The sequence below is a fragment of the Bombina bombina genome, chromosome 3, assembly GCF_027579735.1.
Source record: "Bombina bombina isolate aBomBom1 chromosome 3, aBomBom1.pri, whole genome shotgun sequence".
In the NCBI taxonomy this organism is placed as follows: domain Eukaryota; kingdom Metazoa; phylum Chordata; class Amphibia; order Anura; family Bombinatoridae; genus Bombina; species Bombina bombina.
In genome coordinates this window covers 1,020,659,927-1,020,685,874 of record NC_069501.1, presented here as the reverse complement: position 1 = coordinate 1,020,685,874, position 25,948 = coordinate 1,020,659,927, and the positions used below count along the sequence as shown (strand labels likewise).

General features: G+C 36.6%; 1 protein-coding gene across 1 annotated transcript; it reads right to left on the bottom strand.

Moving 5' to 3' along the window:
- Positions 1 to 594: 594 nt before the first annotated feature.
- LOC128652592 (glycoprotein-N-acetylgalactosamine 3-beta-galactosyltransferase 1-A-like) lies at positions 595 to 20,361 on the bottom strand. The gene is made up of 2 exons (XM_053705523.1): positions 19,720 to 20,361; positions 595 to 816 (listed from the first exon to the last, which is right to left on the bottom strand). Exons 1-2 carry the CDS (start codon positions 20,317 to 20,319, stop codon positions 595 to 597), a joined length of 822 nt encoding a protein of 273 aa, XP_053561498.1. The 5' UTR covers positions 20,320 to 20,361.
- Between the last annotated feature and the right edge of the window lie 5,587 nt (positions 20,362 to 25,948).

Sequence of the window (25,948 nt, the reverse complement as noted above, 5' to 3'; positions counted from 1 at the left end):
CGCGGGAAACATTTGAATTTGAGACAGACAATATTTTAAAAAATGTAAGCTACGTATGACAGTATTACTAGCACGGCAGTATTAGCACGGCACCCCAATTTGCCCAAAGAAAATTCAATGTTGTCTGGACTGGGGGTGGAGTGGACCGCAAATGTAAAAAAAAAAAAAAAAAAGTTGCTGCTTGTAAAAAAAAAAAAAAAAAAAAGTTGCTGCTGCTTGTCACCGGCAGTTTGCGCCCCCATACTGTGGCGCCCTAAGGCCGATGCCTAACTTGCCTATATGCAAGCGCCGGCCCTGTTCATATTAATTGTCTATTCACACCATATTTAGTCTCATATGAGCTGAATAAATGTGTCTTTATACATACTTGATATTCTCACTCCATCTTTATTTAATTTATCAGTTTTGGCTCAGTCTTTTGAGCGCTTGCCCGAACCCTATGCACTTATTTTGATCAGTTCACATTTAGAGAGATTAGATGGGACCCCTCCAGTTCCTTAAACATTGAAAAAAGCAGCTTTTATTTTCCTTTAAAATTGAATCTGAAATAATTATGAAACAATAGTATAAATAACAGTATAAGCAATCTAGTAATCAGTTAGGTACTTTAGTGAATTCAAATTTAGAATTTTCAGTTACTCCTTGTTCTGTAATGTTTCTTCTTTGTAATCTGCCTGCATTCTCTTGCAACGGAGGCTGATAGCGATATAAATATCCGTATGGCCTTAGATGGTACACAAAGTATTCAAGTGTATACATGAGCACAGGATCAACATAATGGAAAGAAATAACCAGATCTGAGCAGCATTGGGGACCCTGTAAAATGATAGATAGATAGATAAATAAAAAAATAAATAAATAGATAGATAGATGATTATGTTACTTCAATACTAGTCAGTCCACATTTTAAATAATCTCTTATCCTGGTGGTTACTCTCCAGAAGCACAACAAAATTACAACTATTGAAAAGACAGCTATTAAATTTATATTTAATCTTACAGCTAAAGCGTTCAAGGAACTACTTGATTACCTTTCTATACAATGCAAGAAGTAGGGGTCATGATTTTAAGTTGGCAAATAGCAGGTTCAGGAGGTGGTTGGGACCAAGATAGTAAGGGAATTCTAGAATGTCAGGATATTCTGAGACAATAAATTCAAAATTACACATGTATGGTTTAGATAATGCACATACAAACAACTTTCCAATTGTTCATGAGATTTTGAAGCACTTTCCATTTTAAAGCTATTATCCAATTTGCCATGTTCTCTTAGTACCCTTTATTGAAGTGTGTAGTAATATTTTACACTCTTTGTAAAAAGTGCTGCTATTGAGTTCTAAAGACGCAAACACACTCCTCTATACCTCCTATAAACCTGGCTAGGTTTACTCTTTATCAAAGGGAACCAAGAGGACATAGAAAAAATGATAATAGAATTCTAATGGAAAGTTGATAAAAAATCACATGCTTTATCTTAATCACGCAAATTAAATTTTGATTTTACTATCCCTTTAATTAGGATACACTTCTGATAGAAATATGATCATTCTCACACTACTTTAGTTTAGGAACAGCTGCTAGCTAAATAATAGCTGCTCCTGTTTCTGAAATTGAAAGTTCTAACATTAGCAAATATAGATGAGCAATGGCAAAAAAATGTCTGTCGTGCTATTCAAATTTTGTCAGTGTTTATTTGTTTTCTTAAAATCTCATGGTTCTTTTGTTCAGATATTGATTTCATGAAAAACAAAATGAATATCCGTGTTTCGTTAATGAATTTGCATTCATAACAAAATGTATTTGACCAACTATGGAGTGAATTCCAATCCGTTGGAAAAACTTATGAACTGAATTGTTTACATATATTCCCATAGACATTAATTGTGATTTTCAGATAGTCATAAAATTTGTGGATTCTAAAATGTTATAACAATCTGGCAATACATCAATTTTGGTACTTATTTTTACTTTTAGTTCATTGGTTCATATTTTGGGGCATATTTATCATGGCCAAAATTGGGCCAAATACCCCTGTTTCCGGAAACAGGAGTTAAGAAGCAGCGGTCTTAAGAACGCTGCTCCTTAACTCGTCCAATGCCTCTGAGGATGCGGACATCCATCCCCCCGATCGTGTATGATCGGGTTGAATGATACCCCCTGCTAGTGGCCGATTGGCCGCGAATATGCAGGGGGCCGCATTGCACAAGCAGTTCTGGTGAACTGCTTGTGCAATGTTAAATGCCGACAGCGTAAACTGTTGGCATTCAGCGATGAGCTTGATAAATCTGCCCCTTTGTCTTATTTGATTGGCAGAAGCATATATGTGCATTCTTACCTAGCCTTTTTTAACCCCTTAATGACCGGACCATTTTTCAATTTTCTTACCCTTAATGACAATGGCTATTTTTACATTTCTGCAGTGTTTGTGTTTAGCTGTAATTTTCCTCTTACTCATTTACTTTACCCACACATATTATATACCGTTTTTCTCGCCATTAAATGAACTTTCTAAAGATACCATTATTTTCATCATATATTATAATTTACTAAAAAAAATAATAAAATATGAGGAAAAAATGGAAAAAAACACACTTTTTCTAACTTTGACCCCCAAAATCTGTTACACATCTACAATCACCAAAAAACACCCATGCTAAATAGTTTCTAAATTTTGTCCTGAGTTTAAAAATACCCAATGTTTACATGTTCTTAGCTTTTTTTGCAAGTTATAGGGCCATAAATACAAGTAGCACTTCGCTATTTCCAAACCACTTTTTTTCAAAATTAGCGCTAGTTACATTGGAACCCTGATAGCTGTCAGGAATACCTGAATATCCCTTGACATGTATATATTTTTTGTTAGAAGACAACCCAAAGTATTGATCTAGGCACATTTTGGTATATTTTATTCCACCATTTCACCGCCAAATGCGAGCAAATAAAAAAAAAACTTTACATTTTTCACAATTTTAGGTTTCTCACTGAAATTATTTACAAACAGCTTGTGCTATTATGGCACAAATTGTTGTAAAAGCTTCTTTGGGATCCCCTTTGTTCAGAAATAGCAGACTTATATGGCTTTGGCATTGCTTTTTTGTAATTAGAAGGCCGCTAAATGCTGCTGCGCACCACACGTAAATTATGCCCAGCAGTGAAGGGGTTAATTAGGTAGGTTGTAGGGAGCTTGCAGGGTTAATTTTAGCTTTAGGGTAGAGATCAGCCTCCCACCTGACACATCCCACCCCCTGATCTCTCCCAAACAGCTCTCTTCCCTCCCCCACCCCACAAATGTCCCCGCCATCTTAAGTACTGGCAGAAAGTCTGCCAGTACTAAATAAAAGGAGTTTTTTTTTTTTTTTATAAAAAAAATAAAATATTTTAGCTGTGATTGACTCCTGCCTTAGCCCCAACCTCCATGATCCCCCCCCCCAGCTCTCTAACCCTCTCCCCTATCTAATTGCGGCCATCTTGGGTACTGGCAGCTGTCTGCCAGTACCCAATTTGCACAAAAACATATAAGTATTTTTTTCTTTTTTTCTTTTTTGGGGGGTTTTCTGTAGTGTAGCAGCCCCCCACAATACCCCTCCCCCCCCTCCCCCTCCCAGATCCTTTTATATGATTTTAAAAAATATATATTTCCCCCCCCCCCTCTTCCCTCATTGGTGTCAGTGGCCAGCTAATGCGCGCGCACGCGCGCCCCCGCGCGCTCCCGGCACCCGGCGTGCACATTGCACTTCTAGGAACCGGATGCCGGGTAGCGATGGGCCGCCCACCCACCTCCCTGTTGCGCTCCCACCCACCAACGAACTACCGGTGCAGAGAGGGCCACAGAGTGGCCCTCTCTGCATCGGAGTCTTCTAAAAAGGTATTGCAGGATGCCTCCATATGGAGGCATCACTGCAATACCCTGAGAGCTGCTGGAAGCGATTGCGATCGCTTTCAGCACTCTCCTAGACAACTGACGTACCAGGTACGTCCATTGTCATTAACTACTTGTTAATGCATGACGTACCTGGTACGTCAGTTGTCATTAAGGGGTTAAAGGAATATATATATATTTGTTTAGTTATTTTAACATCTTTTAGTAGTCATATATTAGATTTCATATGTATATATATATATATATATATATATATACACACATACATACACATACTATAGATATTGTATAACAATAGTGCTTTAACTCAGCAGCACAATTGCATGCTCCTGTGATATTTAGATTCTAAACTAATGCTTTGCTGTCCATGAGTTTATAATCTATATTCTAAAGGTTGTTTTTAAAGGAATGTAATTTTTAATACTAAAGAGACCACTTGGTAAAATAGTCCAGCATTATTCCTTAAAAGAGCACCAATGACTGCTGCCTATGGAGCTTTCTACTGCTCTCCTGTGCATAGCTTCCAGATGTGAGCAAAGCTCTACTTTTTTTATGTAGTGCTTTTATTATAATATTATTTTAAACGTGATGTTAAAAATATAGGTACTTTATTGTTCCAAAGAGGAAAAAAAAAAGTTTATTTATGATACAGATTATCTATTGAACAAATTTCATTGGTAGACACACATCACAAATCACTTATCTATGTGAATTTTAACTTTTTTTTTTGTTAAATAATTTTTATTTGGAATAAACATGTCAGTAACAAAAGCTTTTACAATTTAGACAATAGAGGCTCCATAGTATTCGCCAAAAAATCTAGAATGTCCATGTTCTTATATTGTCCTTATGGATTAGTGGCAATGATTTTTAAAGTATTCAATCCGGACTACCCATAATGAGTAGGTCTTGAAAAAGTCTCTACAATAGTACCATAGATTTACGTTAAATAACAATGAATAATAATATAACATGAATAAACAAACAAACAACAAAATAACAAAGTTTGTGAGAGTGAATACACCAGACCTAGTAAGAAGAGTGTAAGGCTTTGTCTGTATTAAATTAGTTAAAACCGAGGCCTCCAAAAAATGTCTATATGTTTAGATTAAGTTTAAAGGCATGACCTTAGTTGTTCAATTGAAACTGTAACTTTATGGTAGGGTTCAAGATTCCCATAAAAACACTATTTCGTAGTAATCATCTAAGGTCTTGGATAACAGGTGAATTTTAACTTTTTAACCTAGGGGTTAAGAAGCACATTGCATTGTTATTTGAGGTATTCAAAGAAGAGTTTTTACATAGGACTGTTGTATGGAGAAATACTGTTCTAGATTTCAAGTGGTGTGCTAGAGCATAAGAATCCTTTTTTGTGTGCATCGGGTGGTTGAAAGTAGAAAGTTTGTGTATGAGCGAAACCCGATACGCGCTAACCAAAGGACTTTGACTATCGTGACCGCAATAAACCGACATGAAAGCAATTTTTTTTTCCTTCAGGATTCAGATAGAGCATACAGTTTTAAACAACTTTCCAATTTACTTCTATTACCACATCGGCTTCATTCCCTTGCTGAAGGGGCAACAATGCACTACTGAGAGCTAGATGAACATATCTAGTCAGCCAATCACTAGAAACAAATGTGTGCAGGCACCAATCACCAGCTAACTCCCACTAGTGTAGGATATCTACATATTCTTTTTCAACAGTGAATACCAAAAAGAACAAAGTACATTTGAAAATAGAAGTGAATTTAAAATAACATGCTCTATCTGAATCATGCAAGTTTAATTTTGACTTTTCTATCCCTTTAACTTATTTTCCCCCGTAGACTTCAATGAGGAACGCAGAAGAAAAAACACTTATCAATCGCCCACTAACCCAACAGGAGTTATTCATATTTTACATTCCAATGTTTTTCACAAACAGTAAAATTTAATTTTTATGTTAAATAACAATATATATATATATAACAATATATATATATATATATATATATATAAATCCAAGACAAAATGCACTCCAGGCATACGTAATCAACAGCCCAGGGTGCAGCAGAACAATGTAGAAAAGTAGAAAAATAGAGCACACTCCAATGGGAATCCTTTTAGCAGTACCTCACTTTATTAGTGAACGTTTTCGGACAAGAAAAAGTTGACGTTTTCACCTAAGAGGTGAAAACGTCAACTCTTAGCAAAAAATTTTTTTAGCAGTGGGCTGCTGTAGCAGCTTAAAACAGCGATCGGTTAAAACAAATAAAGGAGCTTTCTACATGAAGTATCTTATACTTCATGAATGAAAGTGCCCTTTATTTGTTTCAATAGTCAATCCTAGCATTTGTAAGACGCTAGGATTTACTTTCACTTTAATCTAGAATTCAGGACTGAAGTCTGTGGGCAGTGTCTGTGTCTCTGATGATGCCGGTGAGTGACTGTGTGCTATGGTTTGACTCAGATCTGTCGTCCATCTCCTTTTGAGGGAGGCCGCTGCAGCCAGGGCAGTGTCTGCTGAGCCTGAACTAAACCTGCTGAGTTTAGTCAGGGTCAGGAGATCTGTGCATGCTATTAGGAGTTACAGTGCAAAACAAAAATACTAAAATGCAGGATGCTTTAAAACTCCTGTGCCCAGCACGCAGCAACTGCTCTCAGTGTTTGAAAACACTAAGAGCAGTTGCTGTGTGCTAGACACAGGAGTTTTAAAGCTGCGTTCCCTGTCACTGATCACTGAATCAGTTCAGTCCAGACACAGATTGTCAGTCAGGGACCACTCTGATAAGCAGGGTCAAATTATGGCATCGGAACATGATTGCTGCTGCTGAAAGTAAGTTGTACCGTAACCTTCTAAAATAACATGGTCCTAGTGCTCAGGTGCCCTACTCTAAATGTGTTTAGGAATAAGTGCATTTGTGTGCATAAAGATGTGTGTGTGTGTGTGTGTTTGTGTGTGTGTGTAAATGTGTGTGTGTGTAAATGTGTAAGTGTGTAAGAATTTTATTACAAGAACAGAGACTCCTATTTTTCATTACCTTTCACTTTACTACTCAGACAGCATTTAAAAGAAAACCATTTGAATATTAACAGAAAAAATATGTTAACAATGAATACATGGTAGAGACCAATGAGAACAGTCCTTTAGTGGTTAGAGATAGCAAGGACCAATCAGATGAGTCATAGTAGCCATATAGAGACCAGAAAGTAGCAAAACCTCCTCTTTTCTCTTTGCTGCTCAGGAGTTCAAATTGTTTATTGTATAAAGAATTTGTCTTGTATAAAATTATTTGTTTTATTATTTGTTTTATTATTTGTTTTATTATTTTGTTCTGTTGCTTGTTTGTTCATTATTTATTTTTATATTTATATATATATACAGTATATATATATTTATTCATTTATTGTTTTTCCTCTGTATTAATTGTTTATTTATCTTCTATTACTATTTTATTTATTTCATCTTATGTTTTTTCCCATACTTATACTTCTGTTTTTTTACTTTATTTCTTTCATTATTTATTTCTTAATATTGTCCCCCTTTGTCCGTTTTTTCGTTTGCTCTCTTTTAGGTTCCCCATCCTTTAGCCAGGTTCCTAACACTCAATTCCTCTTGTTTTTTGTTTTCTGTTTTTACTTTGTTTCCTGGAGTGTCTACGCTCCGTGTTGATGCGTCCTCCATCTTGTATGTTGTGACCCGTTCTGACCACGCCTCCATTTTACGTCTCCTACGCAGTAGATTTTCTTCCCGCCCTCTCACTCGATACTTAGTCTGCTGTGCCTGTCAGACAAGTATCGTTTTCTCTGCAGATCACAGTAATATTGCAACACAGTATTTATTAGTTATTATCAGCTTGTTAAGATTTGTTTATTACATATTTGAATCATTTAGCCTTTTTTATTATTAACACCAGTTTTTATATATATATATATATATATATATATATATATATATATATATATATATATATATATTACACATTTTCTTGAAAAAACTCTTTGATATATTTAACTTTTTTTTAAAAATTATCTAAATTAATTAATTAATTAATTTTTTCAGTCTATATATTTTAGTTTATTGCTAGATTTTTAGGTTTTTACCTCATATTTTATTGAAAATGTCTGAAGATCCTAAACAACTTTCAGAGAAGTTTGTTCAAAATCTTATTAACAATTCTTTTGAACCTTTAAAGCAACAGATGGATCAGCTCCAATCTGTTATCAGTAATTTTAAAAAACTCCAAGGTCATGTTTACAAAAAGGCTTCAAGCAAGTCTAAACATATAAATTCTGAGGGAAAACTTTCATCAGAGAGGAAATCTAATAAAGATCTGTCACGTCAGCTTTGCTCTGACATTTCCATACATGCTCATAAATGCAGAAGTGAAAGTTCATCCGTTTCTGAAGCTGAATCAGATATTATTATACCTAAAAGAAGTAAAATTTCTCGCAAAAGGAAATTTAGAGTTGAATCTGATTCTTCTGACAATAATAATGATGAAAATTTTAAAATGGATGTTAAAAATATTGATTCTGATAATGAATCATTTGAATCATATAAATCTAATACTACTTTATTAAATGTATTTTCATCTTCCTCTGATGATTCCCCCAAACCCAAGAAAAGAAGGAAAGTTTTAAAAAATAAAAAACCTTTTCTTGTTGATAATTTAGGTCTTCCTTATACAGACCCAAATGACCTACACCATCCTAGATCTTCACAATGGAGACCTTCAAAAAAAGTCTCTAAGTTTACAGGGAGTGCAGAATTATTAGGCAAATGAGTATTTTGACCACATCATCCTCTTTATGCATGTTGTCTTACTCCAAGCTGTATAGGCTCGAAAGCCTACTACCAATTAAGCATATTAGGTGATGTGCATCTCTGTAATGAGAAGGGGTGTGGTCTAATGACATCAACACCCTATATCAGGTGAGCATAATTATTAGGCAACTTCCTTTCCTTTGGCAAAATGGGTCAAAAGAAGGACTTGACAGGCTCAGAAAAGTAAAAAATAGTGAGATATCTTGCAGAGGGATGCAGCACTCTTAAAATTGCAAAGCTTCTGAAGCGTGATCATCGAACAATCAAGCGTTTAATTCAAAATAGTCAACAGGGTCGCAAGAAGCGTGTGGAAAAACCAAGGCGCAAAATAACTGCCCATGAACTGAGAAAAGTCAAGCGTGCAGCTGCCAAGATGCCACTTGCCACCAGTTTGGCCATATTTCAGAGCTGCAACATCACTGGAGTGCCCAAAAGCACAAGGTGTGCAATACTCAGAGACATGGCCAAGGTAAGAAAGGCTGAAAGACGACCACCACTGAACAAGACACACAAGCTGAAACGTCAAGACTGGGCCAAGAAATATCTCAAGACTGATTTTTCTAAGGTTTTATGGACTGATGAAATGAGAGTGAGTCTTGATGGGCCAGATGGATGGGCCCGTGGATGGATTGATAAAGGGCAGAGAGCTCCAGTCCGACTCAGACGCCAGCAAGGTGGAGGTGGAGTACTGGTTTGGGCTGGTATCATCAAAGATGAGCTTGTGGGGCCTTTTCGGGTTGAGGATGGAGTCAAGCTCAACTCCCAGTCCTACTGCCAGTTTCTGGAAGACACCTTCTTCAAGCAGTGGTACAGGAAGAAGTCTGCATCCTTCAAGAAAAACATGATTTTCATGCAGGACAATGCTCCATCACACGCGTCCAAGTACTCCACAGTGTGGCTGGCAAGAAAGGGTATAAAAGAAGAAAATCTAATGACATGGCCTCCTTGTTCACCTGATTTGAACCCCATTGAGAACCTGTGGTCCATCATCAAATGTGAGATTTACAAGGAGGGAAAACAGTACACCTCTCTGAACAGTGTCTGGGAGGCTGTGGTTGCTGCTGCACGCAATGTTGATGGTGAACAGATCAAAACACTGACAGAATCCATGGATGGCAGGCTTTTGAGTGTCCTTGCAAAGAAAGGTGGCTATATTGGTCACTGATTTGTTTTTGTTTTGTTTTTGAATGTCAGAAATGTATATTTGTGAATGTTGAGATGTTATATTGGTTTCACTGGTAAAAATAAATAATTGAAATGGGTATATAATTGTTTTTTGTTAAGTTGCCTAATAATTATGCACAGTAATAGTCACCTGCACACACAGATATCCCCCTAAAATAGCTATAACTAAAAACAAACTAAAAACTACTTCCAAAACTATTCAGCTTTGATATTAATGAGTTTTTTGGGTTCATTGAGAACATGGTTGTTGTTCAATAATAAAATTAATCCTCAAAAATACAACTTGCCTAATAATTCTGCACTCCCTGTATAGACTTTTACATTAGGAGACCTTTATCTAAAAAGACAAAAAATACTCTAAAAGCTGAGTGTCCCAGACCTGAGCTACCTCATAACACTCACTTGACTCCAGCAATAGATCAGAATCTATTAAAATGTATTGGAATAAAAAAGTCTAATCTTAGATCAGGTCCTGACAGATTCCTAAAATCCTGTTAAGATAAACTGTTAGATACTTTAGGACCTCTTACAAAGTTATTTGAATTATCTGAAAACGCAATTTCAGAAAATTACTTATTGGATCCTATTACTGTAAGAGAATGGTTACAGAGAAAAGTTTATTTTCTAGGAGACACTAACACTTCTTTAGCTTCTCAGCGTAGAAGGCTAGTCTTACGCTGCATTGACCCTAAGATCACTGACTTTGCCTCCACAGAAATGGGGCCAGAGACTGATGGCCTGTTGTTTGGTGACTCTGGTCTTAAACAACTGAGTCATTACGTTAACACCTTTAATTCTTTAAATAAGATTAAAAATAATACACAATTTTTTTTTTACCAAAACCAAACTCAGAGAGTTTTTTTCAAGGACTGGAAAAGACAGAGACCGCTTTTCCAGCCACTATTCAGCCATATCAAGGTCTCATTTCCACAACTCTGCTACACCCTCAACCTCCCACCAAAAAAAATTTCCGTCACGTTCAAGGCAAAGATTTTCCAGGGGCTTCAGATCCAGGATCAACAGAAGACCCTTCCAAGTTAAGTTCAATCACCTCTTCTTCCATTCCTTTTTTCCAACAAAAAATAGGAGGCAGATTAGACTTTTTCCTTTCAGAATGGCAAAAAATATCTACAGATCCATGGATTTTGCAGACTGTCTCAGGCCTTCATTTAGAATTCATAGAACCCCTTTTCAAAATTTCTTACCCAATCCAATAAAATTTTGTCAAAAAGACCAATTACTCCTAGACAAAGAAATTTCGGATCTGATATCAAAAAATGCAGTAGAGCCTGCTCACAATTCAAAAAATTATTTCATAAGCAATATGTTTCTAGTCCAAAAGAAAGAAGGCAGTTATCGTCTTGTTATAAATTTAAAAGATCTAAATTATTTTCAAATTTACAATCATTTCAAGATGGAAGGAATTCATCTTCTCAGAGATTGTCTTTACAACAACGACTGGCTTGTAAGATTGGATCTGAAAGATGCTTATCTTACAATTCCCATTCATTTAAATTTCAGAAATTATCTCAGATTCCTTTGGAAAGACACTTTATGGCATTTCAAGAAATCAGCCTTAATTCTGTCCCAAAACCTAATCTTCTTAGGTTTCAACATAGATACTATTTCTGCCTCTCTGAGTCTTCCTTTAGACAAGATAAAAAGGATAAAGAAATTTCTTATGCTCTAATCAATAAATATTTTCCTCTTTGTCTTCTAGCCAGAATTATTGGCCTCCTTTCTTCTTCCATCCAAGCAATCTTTCCAGCCCCTCTACATTACAGAGCTTTGCAGAGATTAAAGATTTTTTACCTCAGGAAAGGTTTTTCTTATCAACAACTGATTTGCTTATCAGAAGAAGCTATAGAAGAATTTAATTGGTGGCTTATCAACATGGAAGCATGGAATAGCAAAGCCATTTTTGGAAGTTCACCCGACATAATTATAGAATCAGATGCAAGCAACTCTGGCTGGGGAGCAAGGTGTGGTTCTAAAATTTCGTGAGGAAAATGGTCTGCTTTGGAGAAAAATCTTCATATAAATTGTCGGGAACTTTTGGCAGGAGCATTTGCCATCAAAAGCTTTATCAAACATTCTCACCCCATTACGGTTCTTCTTCGTATGGACAATATAACAGCTGTTCAATATATAAATAGTTTAGGTGGAACAACTTCAAAAATGTTATCTGTTTTAACCAAAGACTTTATTAATTATTGTCTTTCCCAAAACATATCTATTCAAGCAGAATACCTTCCTGGTCTCAACAATCAAATGGCAGACTGGGGTTCGAGATACCTTATGGATTTCAGCGATTGGATGTTGAACCCTTCTCTTTTTCAACAAATTCATCAGTTGAGAGGTCCATTTGTAATAGATCTGTTTGCCTCTCAGTTGAATCATCAAATTTTTCCTTTTTACAGTTGGAAACCAGATCCGGAAGCTCTAGCAATAGATGCTTTTCTCCAACAATGGCCTCTTCAAGGAGCATATGCATTTCCTCCTTTCTCAATGATCCTTCAGACTCTTTTATTTGTCAAGAGACATCAGATTTCCCTGCTGATCATGACTCCATTTTGGCCGAATCAAGTTTGGTACCCATATCTTCTGGAAATGTCCTTCCTTCCTCCAATTCTTCTTCCCAATATTCCAGACCTTCTTACAGATTCAGGCGGAGAATTTCACACTTTAGTGCTTCAAGGCAATCTCCAACTTGTAGCTTGGATGATTTCAGGGGATCCTGGTCTTGCAATGGACTTTCGGAACAGGCTAAACCCCTCCTTCAAGACTCTTGGGCCCCTGGAACCAAAAACTGTTATATTTCCGCTTGGATTAAGTGGTCTAGCTGGTGCAGTAACAAACACTTGGATCCCGTTTCAGCACCGTTAAATGAAATAATCAATTATTTGTCTTCGCTTTTTATTGAAGGTCTAGCTTATAGATCCATCAACATGGCTAGATCAGCTATTTCAGCTAGTCATGAATTTTTTGATAATCTTCCCATTGGTCAAAATCCTATTATTTGCAGATTATTAAAATCCATTCGTCTTAAGAGACCTCCTACTTCTAAATATTCTTCCTTTTGGGATGTAGATCTAGTAATCTCTCTTTTCCAAAAATGGCCAGAGAATGATAAGTTATCATTAAAACAACTTTCTGTCAAACTTGCAACTCTTTTATGTTTATTATCCTGTAAAAGAGTTTCAGATGTTCGTGCTATTGATTATAATTCAAAAATGTTTTCACCTCAAGGAGTAATTTTTACTTTATCTCGTAGAACTAAAACTCTCTCTACCTCTATTTTTTATCCCTACTTTTTTGAACAACCAAAACTCTGTATAGTTCTTTTTCTTAAAGAGTATGAATCCAGAACTGCTCATCTTAGATCTTCCTCTTCTAAACAACTTTTAATTTATTTTGTTTCTCCTCACTTACCAGTTTCTTCACCCACTATTAGTAGATGGGTCAAAAATGTTATCTTAGAGGCTGGTGTAGATAATACTTTTTCTTCACACTCTATTCGAGGAGCTTCAGCCTCTAAAGCTTTTTCTAAATCTGTTTCTTTACAGGACATTTTAAATGCTGCAGATTGATCTGATGACAAAACTTTCAGACAATTTTATTTTAAACCTATTAACTCTATTCCTCATCAGCTTGTATTATAATTTAATTGTTATTTTATTCTTTTATTTTGCTTTAAACTTGCAAAATAGGAGTCTCTGTTCTTGTAATAAAATTCTGATTATCCTATTTTCATGACGGAATAATCTAGATTTTATTAAAGAGACAGAGACAAGTATTTTCCCTCCACTGTTTAAAGTGTTCCCTTCCCTAGGTATATAATGAAAGTATTTTATGTTATTCTAATGACTCTTTATTTGTCTTTCAGTGCCAAATCCTTCTTCTACAGGGTTCTAAAAGTTCTTCTAGAATTTTGGATTCTTCCAACTGTTTTCTTCAATCAAGTTCTACAGTTTCGTCTGGCAAGTTTTTCTTCTTTTGTATCCTGGAAGAGTATGCTGATTTTCTTCAATGAACTTTTTGATTCATCAAAGTTTATAATGTTTCTTTGGATTGTTATTTCTGGACTGTTCCTGTTTTTATTCTTAGGAAATTATTTCTGTTTTCTTCGCTTGAGTGAGAAAAGAGGAGGTTTTGCTACTGTCTGGTCTCTTTATGGCTAAACTGAGGCCTAGTTAACAACGTATCTACTTACCTGTCTTCACCGGCCCAATACGCCCGCCTAAGCTCGCCTACCATCGCCACCACGGACCTGAAAAATCTCGCCAAAGTTATCAAAAAAGCTGTCAAAAAGCCACGCACCAAGTATGGGACGATGAGCAGCGGACTGTGATAGTTATCACTCATCCGATCTCGCTGCTCTTCAGCTTTTTTACAGCTTTATTGACAAGCTGTCACTAAGCACTCACACTAAACTACACTGTTCTACCCCCTATACCGGTGCCCCCGGAGCCCCCCGCAACTAAATAAAGTTATTAACCCCTAAACTGCCACTCCTAGACCCCGCCACAACTCTTATAAATGTATTAACCCCTAAACCGCCGCTCCTGGAGCCTGCCGCCACTCTAATAAACTGATTAACCCCTAAACCAACTCTCCCAGACCCCGCCGCCACCTACATAATACCTATTAACCCCTATCCTGCCCCCCCTATACCACCGCCACCTATAATAAATTTATTAACCCCTATCCTGCCGATCCCGTACCCCGCCGCAACTAAATAAATTGTTTAACCCCTAAACCGCCGCTCCCGGACCCGCCACCACCTATATTAAATGCATTAACCCCTAATCTGCCCCCCCCTACACCATCGCCACCTATAATAAATTTATTAACCCCTATCCTGCCCCCCCTACACCACCGCAACTATAATAAAATTATTAACCCCTAAACCTAAGTCTAACCCTAACCCTAACACCCCCCTAACTTAAATATTAATTAAATACATCTAAATATTATAACTCTTATTAACTAAATTAATCCTATTTAAAACTAAATACTTACCTTACCAATAATTATATTGTAGCTATTTTAGGATTTATTTTTATTTTACAGGCAAATTTCAATCTATTTTAAATAGGTACTATAGCTATTAAATAGTTATTAGCTATTTAATAGCTACCTAGTTAAAATAAAGAGAAATTTACCTGTAAAATAAATCCTAACCTAAGTTACAATTACACCTAACACTACACTATCATTAAATACATTATTCCTATTTAAAACTAAATACTTACCTGTAAAATAAACCCTAAGATAGCTACAATGTAATTAATAATTACATTGTAGCTATCTTAGGATTTATATTTATTTTACAGGTAACTTTGTATTTATTTTAGCTAGTTAGAATAGTTATTAAATAGTTATTAACTATTTAATAACTACCTAGCTAAAAGAAATACAAATTTACCTGTAAAATAAATCCTAAGCTAAGTTACAATTAAACCTAACACTACACTATCATTAAATTAATAAAATAAATTACCTACAAATAACTACAATTAAATACAATTAAATAAACTAACTAAAGTACAAAATAAAACTAAGTTACAAAAAATAAAAAAAATAAATTACAAACATTTAAAAAATATTACAACAATTTTAAGCTACTTACACCTAATCTAAGCCCCCTAATAAAATAACAAAGCCCCCCAAAATAAAAAAATGCCCTACCCTATTCTACATTAAAAAGTTAACAGCTCTATTACCTTACCAGCCTTTAAAAAGGCCTTTTGCGGGGCAAGCCCCAAAGAATTCAGCTCTTTTGCCTGTAAAAAAAAAATACAACCCCCCCAACATTAAAACCCACCACTCACATACCCCTAATATAACCCAAACCCCCCTTAAATAAACCTAACACTACCCCCAATAGAATGCAAGCTCAATCTGATTGGCTGATTGGATCAGCAAATCCAATTGTACTTCAATCTGATTGGCTGATTTAATCAGCCAATCAGATTTTTCCTACCTTAATTCCGATTGGCTAATAGAATCCTATCAGCCAATCGGAATTCGAGGGACGCCATCTTGGATGATGTCACTTAAAGGAACCGTCATTCGTCGTTCAGTCGTCGGTGGAAGAAGATGGCTCTGCATCAGCTCATCTGAAGATGGCTCAGCTCTGGATGGATGAAGATTGAAGACGCCGCCTGGATGATGACTTCAATCGGATGGAAGACTTCTTCAGCGCCCCTTGGATGATGACTTCAGTCAGATAGAAGACTTCTTCAGCGCCCCTTGGATGAGGACTTCAATCGGATGGAAGACTTCTTCAGCGCCCCTTGGATGAAGACTTCGGCCGCTGCGGATCTCCTCTTCTGTTCCATCGGTGGTCGGCTGGCTGAAGACGGCTAAAGGTAGGATGATCTTCAGGGGGGTAGTGTTAGGTTTATTTAAGGGGGGTTTGGGTTAGATTAGGGGTATGTGGGTGGTGGGTTTTAATGTTGGGGGGTAGTATTTTTTTTTACAGGCAATAGAGCTGAATTCTTTGGGGCATGCCCCGCAAAAAGGCCCTTTTAAGGGCTGGTAAGGTAATAGAGCTGTTAACTTTTTAATGTAGAATAGGGTAGGGCATTTTTTTATTTTGGGGGCTTTGTTATTTTATTAGGGGGCTTAGATTAGGTGTGAGTAGCTTAAAATTGTTGTAATATTTTTTAAATGTTTGTAACTTATTTTTTTTATTTTTGTAACTTAGTTTTTTTATTTTTTGTACTTTAGTTAGTTTATTTAATTGTATTTAATTGTAGTTATTTGTAGGTAATTTATTTTATTAATTTAATGATAGTGTAGTGTTAGGTTTAATTGTAACTTAGTTTAGGGTTTATTTTACAGGTAAATTTGTATTTCTTTTAGCTAGGTAGTTATTAAACAGTTAATAACTATTTATTAACTATTCTAACTAGCTAAAATAAATACAAAGTTACCTGTAAAATAAATATAAATCCTAAGCTAGCTACAATGTAATTATTAATTACATTGTAGCTATCTTAGGGTTTATTTTAAAGGTAAGTATTTAGTTTTAAATAGGAATAATGTATTTAATGATAGTGTAGTGTTAGGTGTAATTGTAACTTAGGTTAGGATTTATTTTACAGGTAAATTTCTCTTTATTTTAACTAGGTAGCTATTAAATAGTTAATAACTATTTAATAGCTATTGTACCTATTTCAAATAAATTGAAATTTGCCTGTAAAATAAAAATAAATCCTAAGATAGCTACAATATAATTATTATTTATATTGTAGCTATATTAGGGTTTATTTTAAAGGTACTGTATTTAGTTTTAAATAGGATTAATTTAGTTAATAAGAGTTATAATATTTAGATGTATTTAATTAATATTTAAGTTAGGGGGGGTTAGGGTTAGACTTAGGTTTAGGGGTTAATAATTTTATTATAGTTGCGGCGGTGTAGGGGGGCAGGATAGGGGTTAATAAATTTATTATAGGTGGCGACCGTGTATGGGGGCAGATTAGGGGTTAATATGTTTAATATAGGTGGCGGTGGGGTCTGGGAGCGGCGGTTTAGGGGTTAATCAGTTTATTAGGGTGGCAGTGGGCTCTGGGAGCGGCGGTTTAGGGGTTAACATATTTATTATAGTGGTGGCGGGGTCCGGGAGCGGAGGTTTAGGGGCTAATAAGTTTATTAGAGTGGCGGTGGGCTCCGGGAGTGGCGGTTTAGGGGGTAATAAATGTGTTTAGTTGCGGCGGTGTAGGGGGGGACAGATTAGGGGTGTTTAGACTCGGGGTACATGTTAGGGTGTTAGGTGTAGACATCTCCCATAGGAATCAATGGAATATCTGGCAACAGCGAACAGAACTTTCACTATGGTTAGCCATTGATTCCTATTGGATCAGTCGCCTCCAGGGCGGCGGTTTGAAAACCAGGTACGCTGGGCCGAAAAAGTGCCGAGCGAACCTGCTAGTTTTTTGATAACTAGCAAAAGTAGTCAGAATTTGCCGAACTTGTGTGCGGAACATCTGTAGTGACGTAAGAATCGATCTGTGTCGGACTGAGTCCGGTGAATCGAAGCTTACGTCACTAAATTCTACTTTTGCCGGTGTGAAGGGCTTGATAACTTAGGCGAATCAGCCTCGCCACAAATACGCTGCGGAATTCCAGCGTATTTGAGGTTGACGGCTTGATAACTTGGCCTCTATGACTCATCTGATTGTTCCTTGCTATCTCTGACCACTAAAGGACTGTTCTCATTGGTCTCTACCATGTATTCATTGTTAACATATTTTTTCTGTTAATATTGAAATGGTTTTCTTTTAAATGCTGTCTGAGTAGAAAAGTGAAAGGTAATGCAAAATACTCATCTCTGTCTCTTTAATAAAATCTAGATTATTCCGTCATGAAAATAGGATAATCGGAATTTTCACCCACAACAGAAATCCATAACTTTCCTTCTTTTGTTGGGACATTCATTTTTTTCAATGTAAAATTTCTCTGTCTGATTTGTTATGCAGCGCAACCACTGTTTGATTTGCTATGCAGCGCAACCACTGTCTGATTTGAATTTAGCCACCAATAAGCAAGCGCTACCCAGGTGCTGAACCAAAAATGGGCCAGCTCCTAAGCTTACATTCCAGCTTTTTAAATACAGATACCAAGAGAATGAAGAAAGAATAATAGGAGTTACATAGAAAGTTGCTTAAAATGTCATGCTCTAAAAAAACTCGGATTTCATATCCCTTTAACTAGCAATAGGATGGTATGTAAGCGGGGGGGGGGGCAAAATGTATCCACATCTGTGTGGCCAAAAATCCTATCACCAGCCCTGCATGTAAATTCATATTTATGCAATATTCATATTTAATAAAGTGTTAAAGTTAAAATGTACTTTAAATATTTTACATTCCACATAGCATTATATGTTCTATGTATTTTTAAATAGATATTCCTAAATATATCGGTATATATCTATACCTATATATAATGATTTATATATATTTAGGTAAGGGCCAGATTGGCCAGCCGGGATACCGGGAAAAATCCCGGTGGGCCGCCGGCTGGCAGCTCAACTGGGCTGGGCTGAGGGCTCAGCCTCAGGCTGGCTGCTGCTGTATATGATGCATTTGCTTATGCACTGTCTAGTAACCCCATCCGCAAGTTTTACCTTACCGGTTACCGCAACTACTGCCAAATAGCAAAGTAAGAGAATCACTTAGACAGTGACTGAGTCTGTGTCTGTTTGTCACTCACAGGCTCAGTCTGTCACAGATGTCACTGGGTGGAGCGGAGGATGAAGGAGGCGGTGGGCCGGGCCAGAAAGGAATGATTACATGGGCCGGGCAGGCGGCTGCTTACGTCACTGAGGTGAGTTGACTGACAGTCTGACTCTGTCTTCTTCCATTCAACTTCTCACACACCCGTCCATGTGACATGATAGTGGAGGGAGCCTGGGAGCGGCTGCGTCAGCGAGCCGAGCTGTGTAGAGTAAGTGCAGGCCATGTGGGGTCACTTGTTGGAAAGAAGAAAGACACAACGGTCACACTCACAGCGGCCGGCGGCAACTTGGCACTTGGCAGCAACGCAGAGGCAGTCACAGTCAGTTCAAGACAGACAGTCTGAACTCTGAATCGATCTTCTTAATCTTAAAGATTTTACCTTTAACTTATAAATGCTCGCTATTCGACGTACACAAAATCTTACTTCTAGCGCAGTTAATGCAAGAACAGGAGCGTTAAATAGCACTCCACTCATAATCTAGTCCTATGTATAAATAATTTTGAGTATATGTTACTTTAAAAACATTTTTTTGTATATAATCATTCTTTACTCTTACACCTAGTTTAAAAAGTAAATTAAAAAAAAAAAATACCTCTTTTATTGGGTAGAAGCTGTAGACATTTTTGTAATATAAATCTTTTCTTGTTATGTGGTGCTCAGGTGTAAATGGATGAAAGGTCTGTCTTCCTTCAGGATCTCTAGAATCTCCTGGTGTAACTCCCATCTTTTCCATACACTTTCCCAATTCCAAATCCTCCACAGGGGATGTGTGGCTGCAGACCTTAGTGTTAAATCCTTCCACAAATCTGTTCAGGGCTTCCTTACTGAGTACATAGCCAGCCCCACCACTCATGTAGCCTTGTTTGACTAGGGGTTTAAATCGACTGCCAAAGTACACAGGTTGATGGGGAGTATAATTGGAGAGAAAAAAACGTAAATTATCAATTGCAACATAAGTATCATCATCGGCCTTCAAGAACCATTCAGCCTTTTCAAAATAGTGTTTGTGCACATAATGAAATGCTCGAATTGTCTTCCAGTAGAGTTCTCCTCGTCCTTCCTTTGTATCCAATCCAATAGCCGGGAAGCTCTCATTGGCCACGGAGCTCATAAATAGAATAATATTGCAGTGTCGAGTCCAGGTATACTTTAGATGAATGGCTTTGATGTTTAGGCTCTTTGGGGAAGTCATGATCCAACAAAGCACCCTAACCTTGAGTGAGAGATCCTCACTGACACTGTAGTTAGCTAAAATAAAAACAGATATTGTTATTAGAAGTAAGAATGGATGTAGAATTATTATTATTATTAATATTATTAGGCAAATCTTAAAATAAGGCACTACTTTACTTTTATACAAACATGAAGTCATTGGACTTTATTATAAGATGCTATTGTTAATATAAATTTTGAATATGCATAACAGATGCTGATCTATTCATAATGATCTTTGTACCAATATCAATCGTTAGAGATCATTCATTATTGGTAAATATTTCCAGTATATTAGAGACACTGGGTATAGTAAATGGCTGTCGAGTAGGAAATAAGAGGGTTTTTTTTATAGATGATTCTATACAAGAAAATGTGTCCATTTTAGGAAGGTCCCTTTTGCAAAAAGTTCATGAGATACAGTGTTCTGGTGAGATTTCATAATCTAGTTAGATTTAGCTTTATCTTATCAATATTAAGATATTAAAACTCATTGGCCCCCATTCCAGTCCAAAAGAATGTATATGTGAAGTGCAGTTCATGCCTTGTTGCAGGGTTTTCAGACTTGTCCATTGCCAAATCCCATGATAAAACTCTTATTACAAGCTTTTCAAAAGCATTTATGGTGTAATAACGTCCCCATACTATAAACTATATTAACACTAAACTACAGATATAGCCCTTTAAAGGGCCTTTTGTAGGGCATTTCCCTAAAGTGTCAGATCTTTTGGTAAGAAAAAAAAGCTACAAAACCTCTACAATTGACTTAACCCCCCCAAAAATAAAAGTCTATCTAAAAATAAACTACTCTAGGATGTGCCCTGAAAAGGGCATTAGGCTCTTTTGCTGCCCAGGAAAAAAAATCCTAATCTTAAAAAAATAAAAATACCTAAAACAACACTAAACCCTGAAGATGTTACTTACCAAAGATTAATCCGGACGGCAGCACTCCATCTTCATCTCAACGGCGCTCCATCTTAATCCTGGCAACGATCCATCTTCTTATCTTCATACTGGCGGCAGTCTTGATCCATCTTCTTATCTTCATCCACGATGTCCTCTTTATGCAATCACCAGCCACACACTAAATTTTGAATGCAAGGTACCCCTTTTATATACGGGTATCCTTGCATTCCTGTTAGCTGATTTTAAATTTCAAATTAAAATCAGCCAATATAAAAAGCTTTCATTCTATTGATTGCTTTGGATTTCTAATTGAAAATCAGCCAGTAGAAATTCAAGAGTATCCCGATATAAAAGGGGTACCTCACATTCAAAATTCAGTGTACAGCTGGTGATCGCATGAAGAGGATGTCGTGAATGAAGATAAGAAGATGGATCAAGACCGCCGCCAGGATAAAGATAAGAAGATGGATCGTTGCCCGGATTAAGATGGAGCGCCACCGCACTGATTCACCTTTTGGTGAGTACCAGTGTACGGCTGGTGAGCGCATGAAGAGGATGTTGTGGATGAAAATAAGAAGATGGATGAAGAACTCCACCGGGATTGAGATAAGAAGATGGAATGCCGGCGGGATAAAGATGGAGCGCCACCGCCCTGATTCACCTTTTGGTGAGTACCATCTTCTGGGGTTTTTTTTTATTTAAGATTAAAAATGTTTATTTTTGTTTTTTTTTCTCCTGGGCAGCAAAACAGCTGGATGCCCAGCCAAATTAACTTTCCAGGGCACTTTTTAGAGTAGACTTTTTTTTGGGGGTGGAGGTCATTTTTTTTTATTTTTAAGTAATAGTAAGTTTTTTTATTTTTAAGTAATTTAATGGTAGTTTTTTTAACTAATGTAAGTTTTTTTTTTAAGGGACACTGAACCTAATTGTTTTCTTTCGTGATTCAGAAAGAGCATGCAATTGTAAGCAACTTTCTAATTTACTCCTATTATCAAATTTTCTTCATTTTCTTGGCATCTTTATTTGAAAAGCAAGAAAGTAAGTTTAGATGCCGGCCCATTTTTGGTTTACAACCTGGGTTGTTCTTGCCGATTGGTGGATAAATTTACCCACCAATAAACAAGTGCTGTCCAGAGTACTGAACCAAAAATTGGCTGTCTCCTTAGCTTAGATGCCTTCTTTTTCAAATAAACATAGCAAGAGAACAAAGAAAAATTGATAATAGGAGTAAATTAGAAAGTTGCTTAAAATTGCATGCTCTATCTGAAAAAAATGTTGCATTCAGTGTCCCTTTAAGTATTGGTAGGTTTATTTTTCTTCTTTTTTTAAATGTAATTTTTTTTTAAGGTAAGGCTAGCTTGTTACTTTGCGATGGGGGTGTGGTGGATTTGGGTTTAATAGTGTAGTGGGTTACTTTGTGATAGTGTGTGTAGCGGTTTAGGGGTTAATAGTGTAGTCGGTTACTTTGTGATAGTGTGTGTAGTGGTTTAGGGGTTAATAGTGTAGTGGGTTACTTTGCAATGGAATGTTTTCTCCAGGCAAACATTTTATGCAAAATGCGTTTGCGTTTGAGCGATCGCATTTTCTTGCATTTTGTAATAAAAGAAGACAATACCGCTCAATGCCGCTCATAAAAAATATGGTAAGCGTAAATTAGTGCGATTTCACGGAAATTAAATTGCGGTAGTTTAAACAGTGCACCACTTGTAATATCAATTTAAGCATAAAGAACACCCCAATTTCTAGATCTTGTTTACGCTCCTCTCACTAACAATATCGCTCCACTCATAACCTGGCCCTTTATTTTGATTTTGGGGAATTTACATCTGATTCAGGAAACACACAGCTCTCAAGAACTGAATCTGCTTAACCAAAAGATTCACTCACGTTTCAATTTGCATTTTGCTACTCGTAGGTTAAACGTATGTGACGAATCAAGACAACAAATGCAATACAGTCTCTGAGCGACTTTGAACTCAGTGCCACAATATGGCAAGTGTCATTGTCGGTTCTTTAAAACCGTTATATGTTTTGCCAAAGACAGTTGCTGCTTGTGATTTCCATAGGATATCTCCTATGCCTCCCCTTATATGCTCTAGCTCCCCCCTGGGGAGGCTGCCTCACACTTTAAAAACCACTGGTCTAGACTCAATTAAACCTGTTTTTGAAACAAATATCTCATGGAAAGATGTTCCACAACATTGCAACCCTGTAAATTGTGCCTTGCAAAAAGAGTTGTCCCTGCCCCTCGTCACAGCGTAAGTTTTGAGTTCAGATCCATTCTAATCAATGGAGCTGCATCTATTTTGTTAGCTGGTTTAGTGCATAGAAGAAGCTCTACTGTGAAGGATACCATCATCACAAAAAATCACATTTAAAACATTACAGAACAAACAAATTAAAAAAGAAAAAAATACACCCTCTATAAAATAATCCATGCAAACGTATACAGAACAGAAAACTTGCAAACAGCCAAAGAGAAATACGCATAACAAAAAACACAGCAACCTCATCACCTTTGAAATAGCGAATCACAACCATGAGATGAGGTTAAAGTTTTAGACTTCATGGCCTCTATGTAACAAGCCGTCGACTTTCTTGCATTCGACGGCCCCAATACGCTCGCCTAAGATCGCCTAACATCGCCACGGCGGACCTGAATTTATCAAGAAAGCTGTCAAAAAGCTGCGCACCAAGTACGGTGCGATGAGCAGCGGACTGTTGATAACTAACAGTCATCGATCTCGCTGCTCTTCGGCTTATTCGCAGCTTTATTGCTATACTGTCACTAAGCACCCACACTAAACTATACTGTTTACCCCCTAAACCGCCACTCCCGGAGCCCCCCGCAACTAAATAAAGTTATTAACCCCTAAACCGCCACTCCTGGACCCCGCCGCCACCTACATTATACCTATTAACCCCTAATCTGCCGCCCCCTATAACGCCGCCACCTACATAAAGTTATTAACCCTTATCCTGCCGATCCAGGACCCCGCCGCAACTAAATAAATTGTTTAACCCCTAAAGCGCCGCTCACAGACCACGCCGCCACCTACATTATATTTATTAACCCATAATCTGCCCCCCCTACACCGCCGCCACTATAATAAACATATTAACCCCTAAACCTAAGTCTAACCCTAAACCTAACACCCACTAACTTAAATATAATTTAAATAATACAAAATAAATATTACTATCATTAAATAAATAATTCCTAATTAAAACTAAATACTTACCTATAAAATAAACCCTAAGATAGCTACAATATAACTAATAGTTACATTGTAGCTATCTTAGGTTTTATTTTTATTTCAAAGGCAACTTTGTATTTATTTTAACTAGGTACTATAGTTATTAAATAGTTATTAACTATTTAATAAACTACCTAGCTAACATAAATACAAAAGTACCTGTAAAATAAAACCTAACCTAAGTTACAATTACACCTAACACTACACTTTCATTAAACTAATTAAATAAATTAACTACAATTAAATAAAATTAATTACAATTAAATTAAATTAACTAAAGTACAAAAAACAACAAACACTAAATTACAGAAAATAAAAAAATAATTACAAGTTTTTTAAACTAATTACACATAATCTAATCCCCCTAATAAAATAAAAAAAGCCCCCAAAATAATAAAATTCCATACCCTAAACTAAATTACAAATAGCCCTTAAAAGGGCCTTTTGCGGCGCATTGCCCCAAAGTAATCAGCTATTTTACCTGTAAAAAAAAAAAAAAAAACACCCCCCCCAACATTAAAAGCCACCACCCACACAACCAACCCTACTCTAAAACTCACCCAATCCCCCCTTAATAAAACCCAACACTAACCCCTTGAAGATAACCCTACCTTGAGCCGTCTTCACCCAGCCGGGCACAAGTGGACCTCCAGAGGGGCAGAAGTCTTCATCCGATCCGGGCAGAAGAGGACCTCCAGACGGGCAGAAGACTTCATCCAGGTGGCATCTTCAATCATCTTTCATCCGGAGCGGAGCGGTTCCATCTTCAAGACATCCGACGCGGAGCATCCATCTCAGCCGACGACTAACGAGGAATGAAGGTTCCTTTAAATGACGTCATCCAAGACGGCATCCCTTGAATTCTGATTGGCTGATAGAATTCTATCAGCCAATCAGAATTAAGGTAGGAAAATCCTATTGGCTGCCACCTACATAACTCTTATTAACCCATAATCTGCCGTCCCCAAAGTCGCCTCCACTATATAAAATATATTAACCCCTAAACCTAAGTCTAACCCTAACACCCCCAAACTTAAATCTAATTTAAATAAATATAAATAAATTTCCTATCATTAACTAAATTATTCCTATTTAAAACTAAATATTTTCCTTTAAAATAAACCCTAAGATAGCTACAATATAACTAATAGTTACATTGTAGCTAGCTTAGGGTTTATTTTTATTTTACAGGCAAGTTTGTATTTATTTTAACTAGGTAGAATAGTTACTAAATAGTTATTAACTATTTAATAACTACCTAGCTAAAATAAATACCAAAGTACCTGTAAAATAAAACCTAACCTAAGTTACAATTACACCTAACACTACACTATAATTAAATACATTAACTACATTAAATACAATTAAGTGTTTAAAAGGAGTATGCAATGAAGCATACAATAGGGTGCGCTGGTGTAGGTGTTAAAAAACCAAAATGTGTTTAAA

Coding starts and splice junctions, on each gene's coding strand:
- LOC128652592 (XM_053705523.1), bottom strand. CDS start 20,319: ATGACTTCCCCAAAGAGCCTAAACATCAAAGCCATTCATCTAAAGTAT. Junction 817..19,719: donor GCTTCTACCCAATAAAAGAG/GTATTTTTTTTT, acceptor ATCATTTTACAG/GGTCCCCAATGCTGCTCAGA.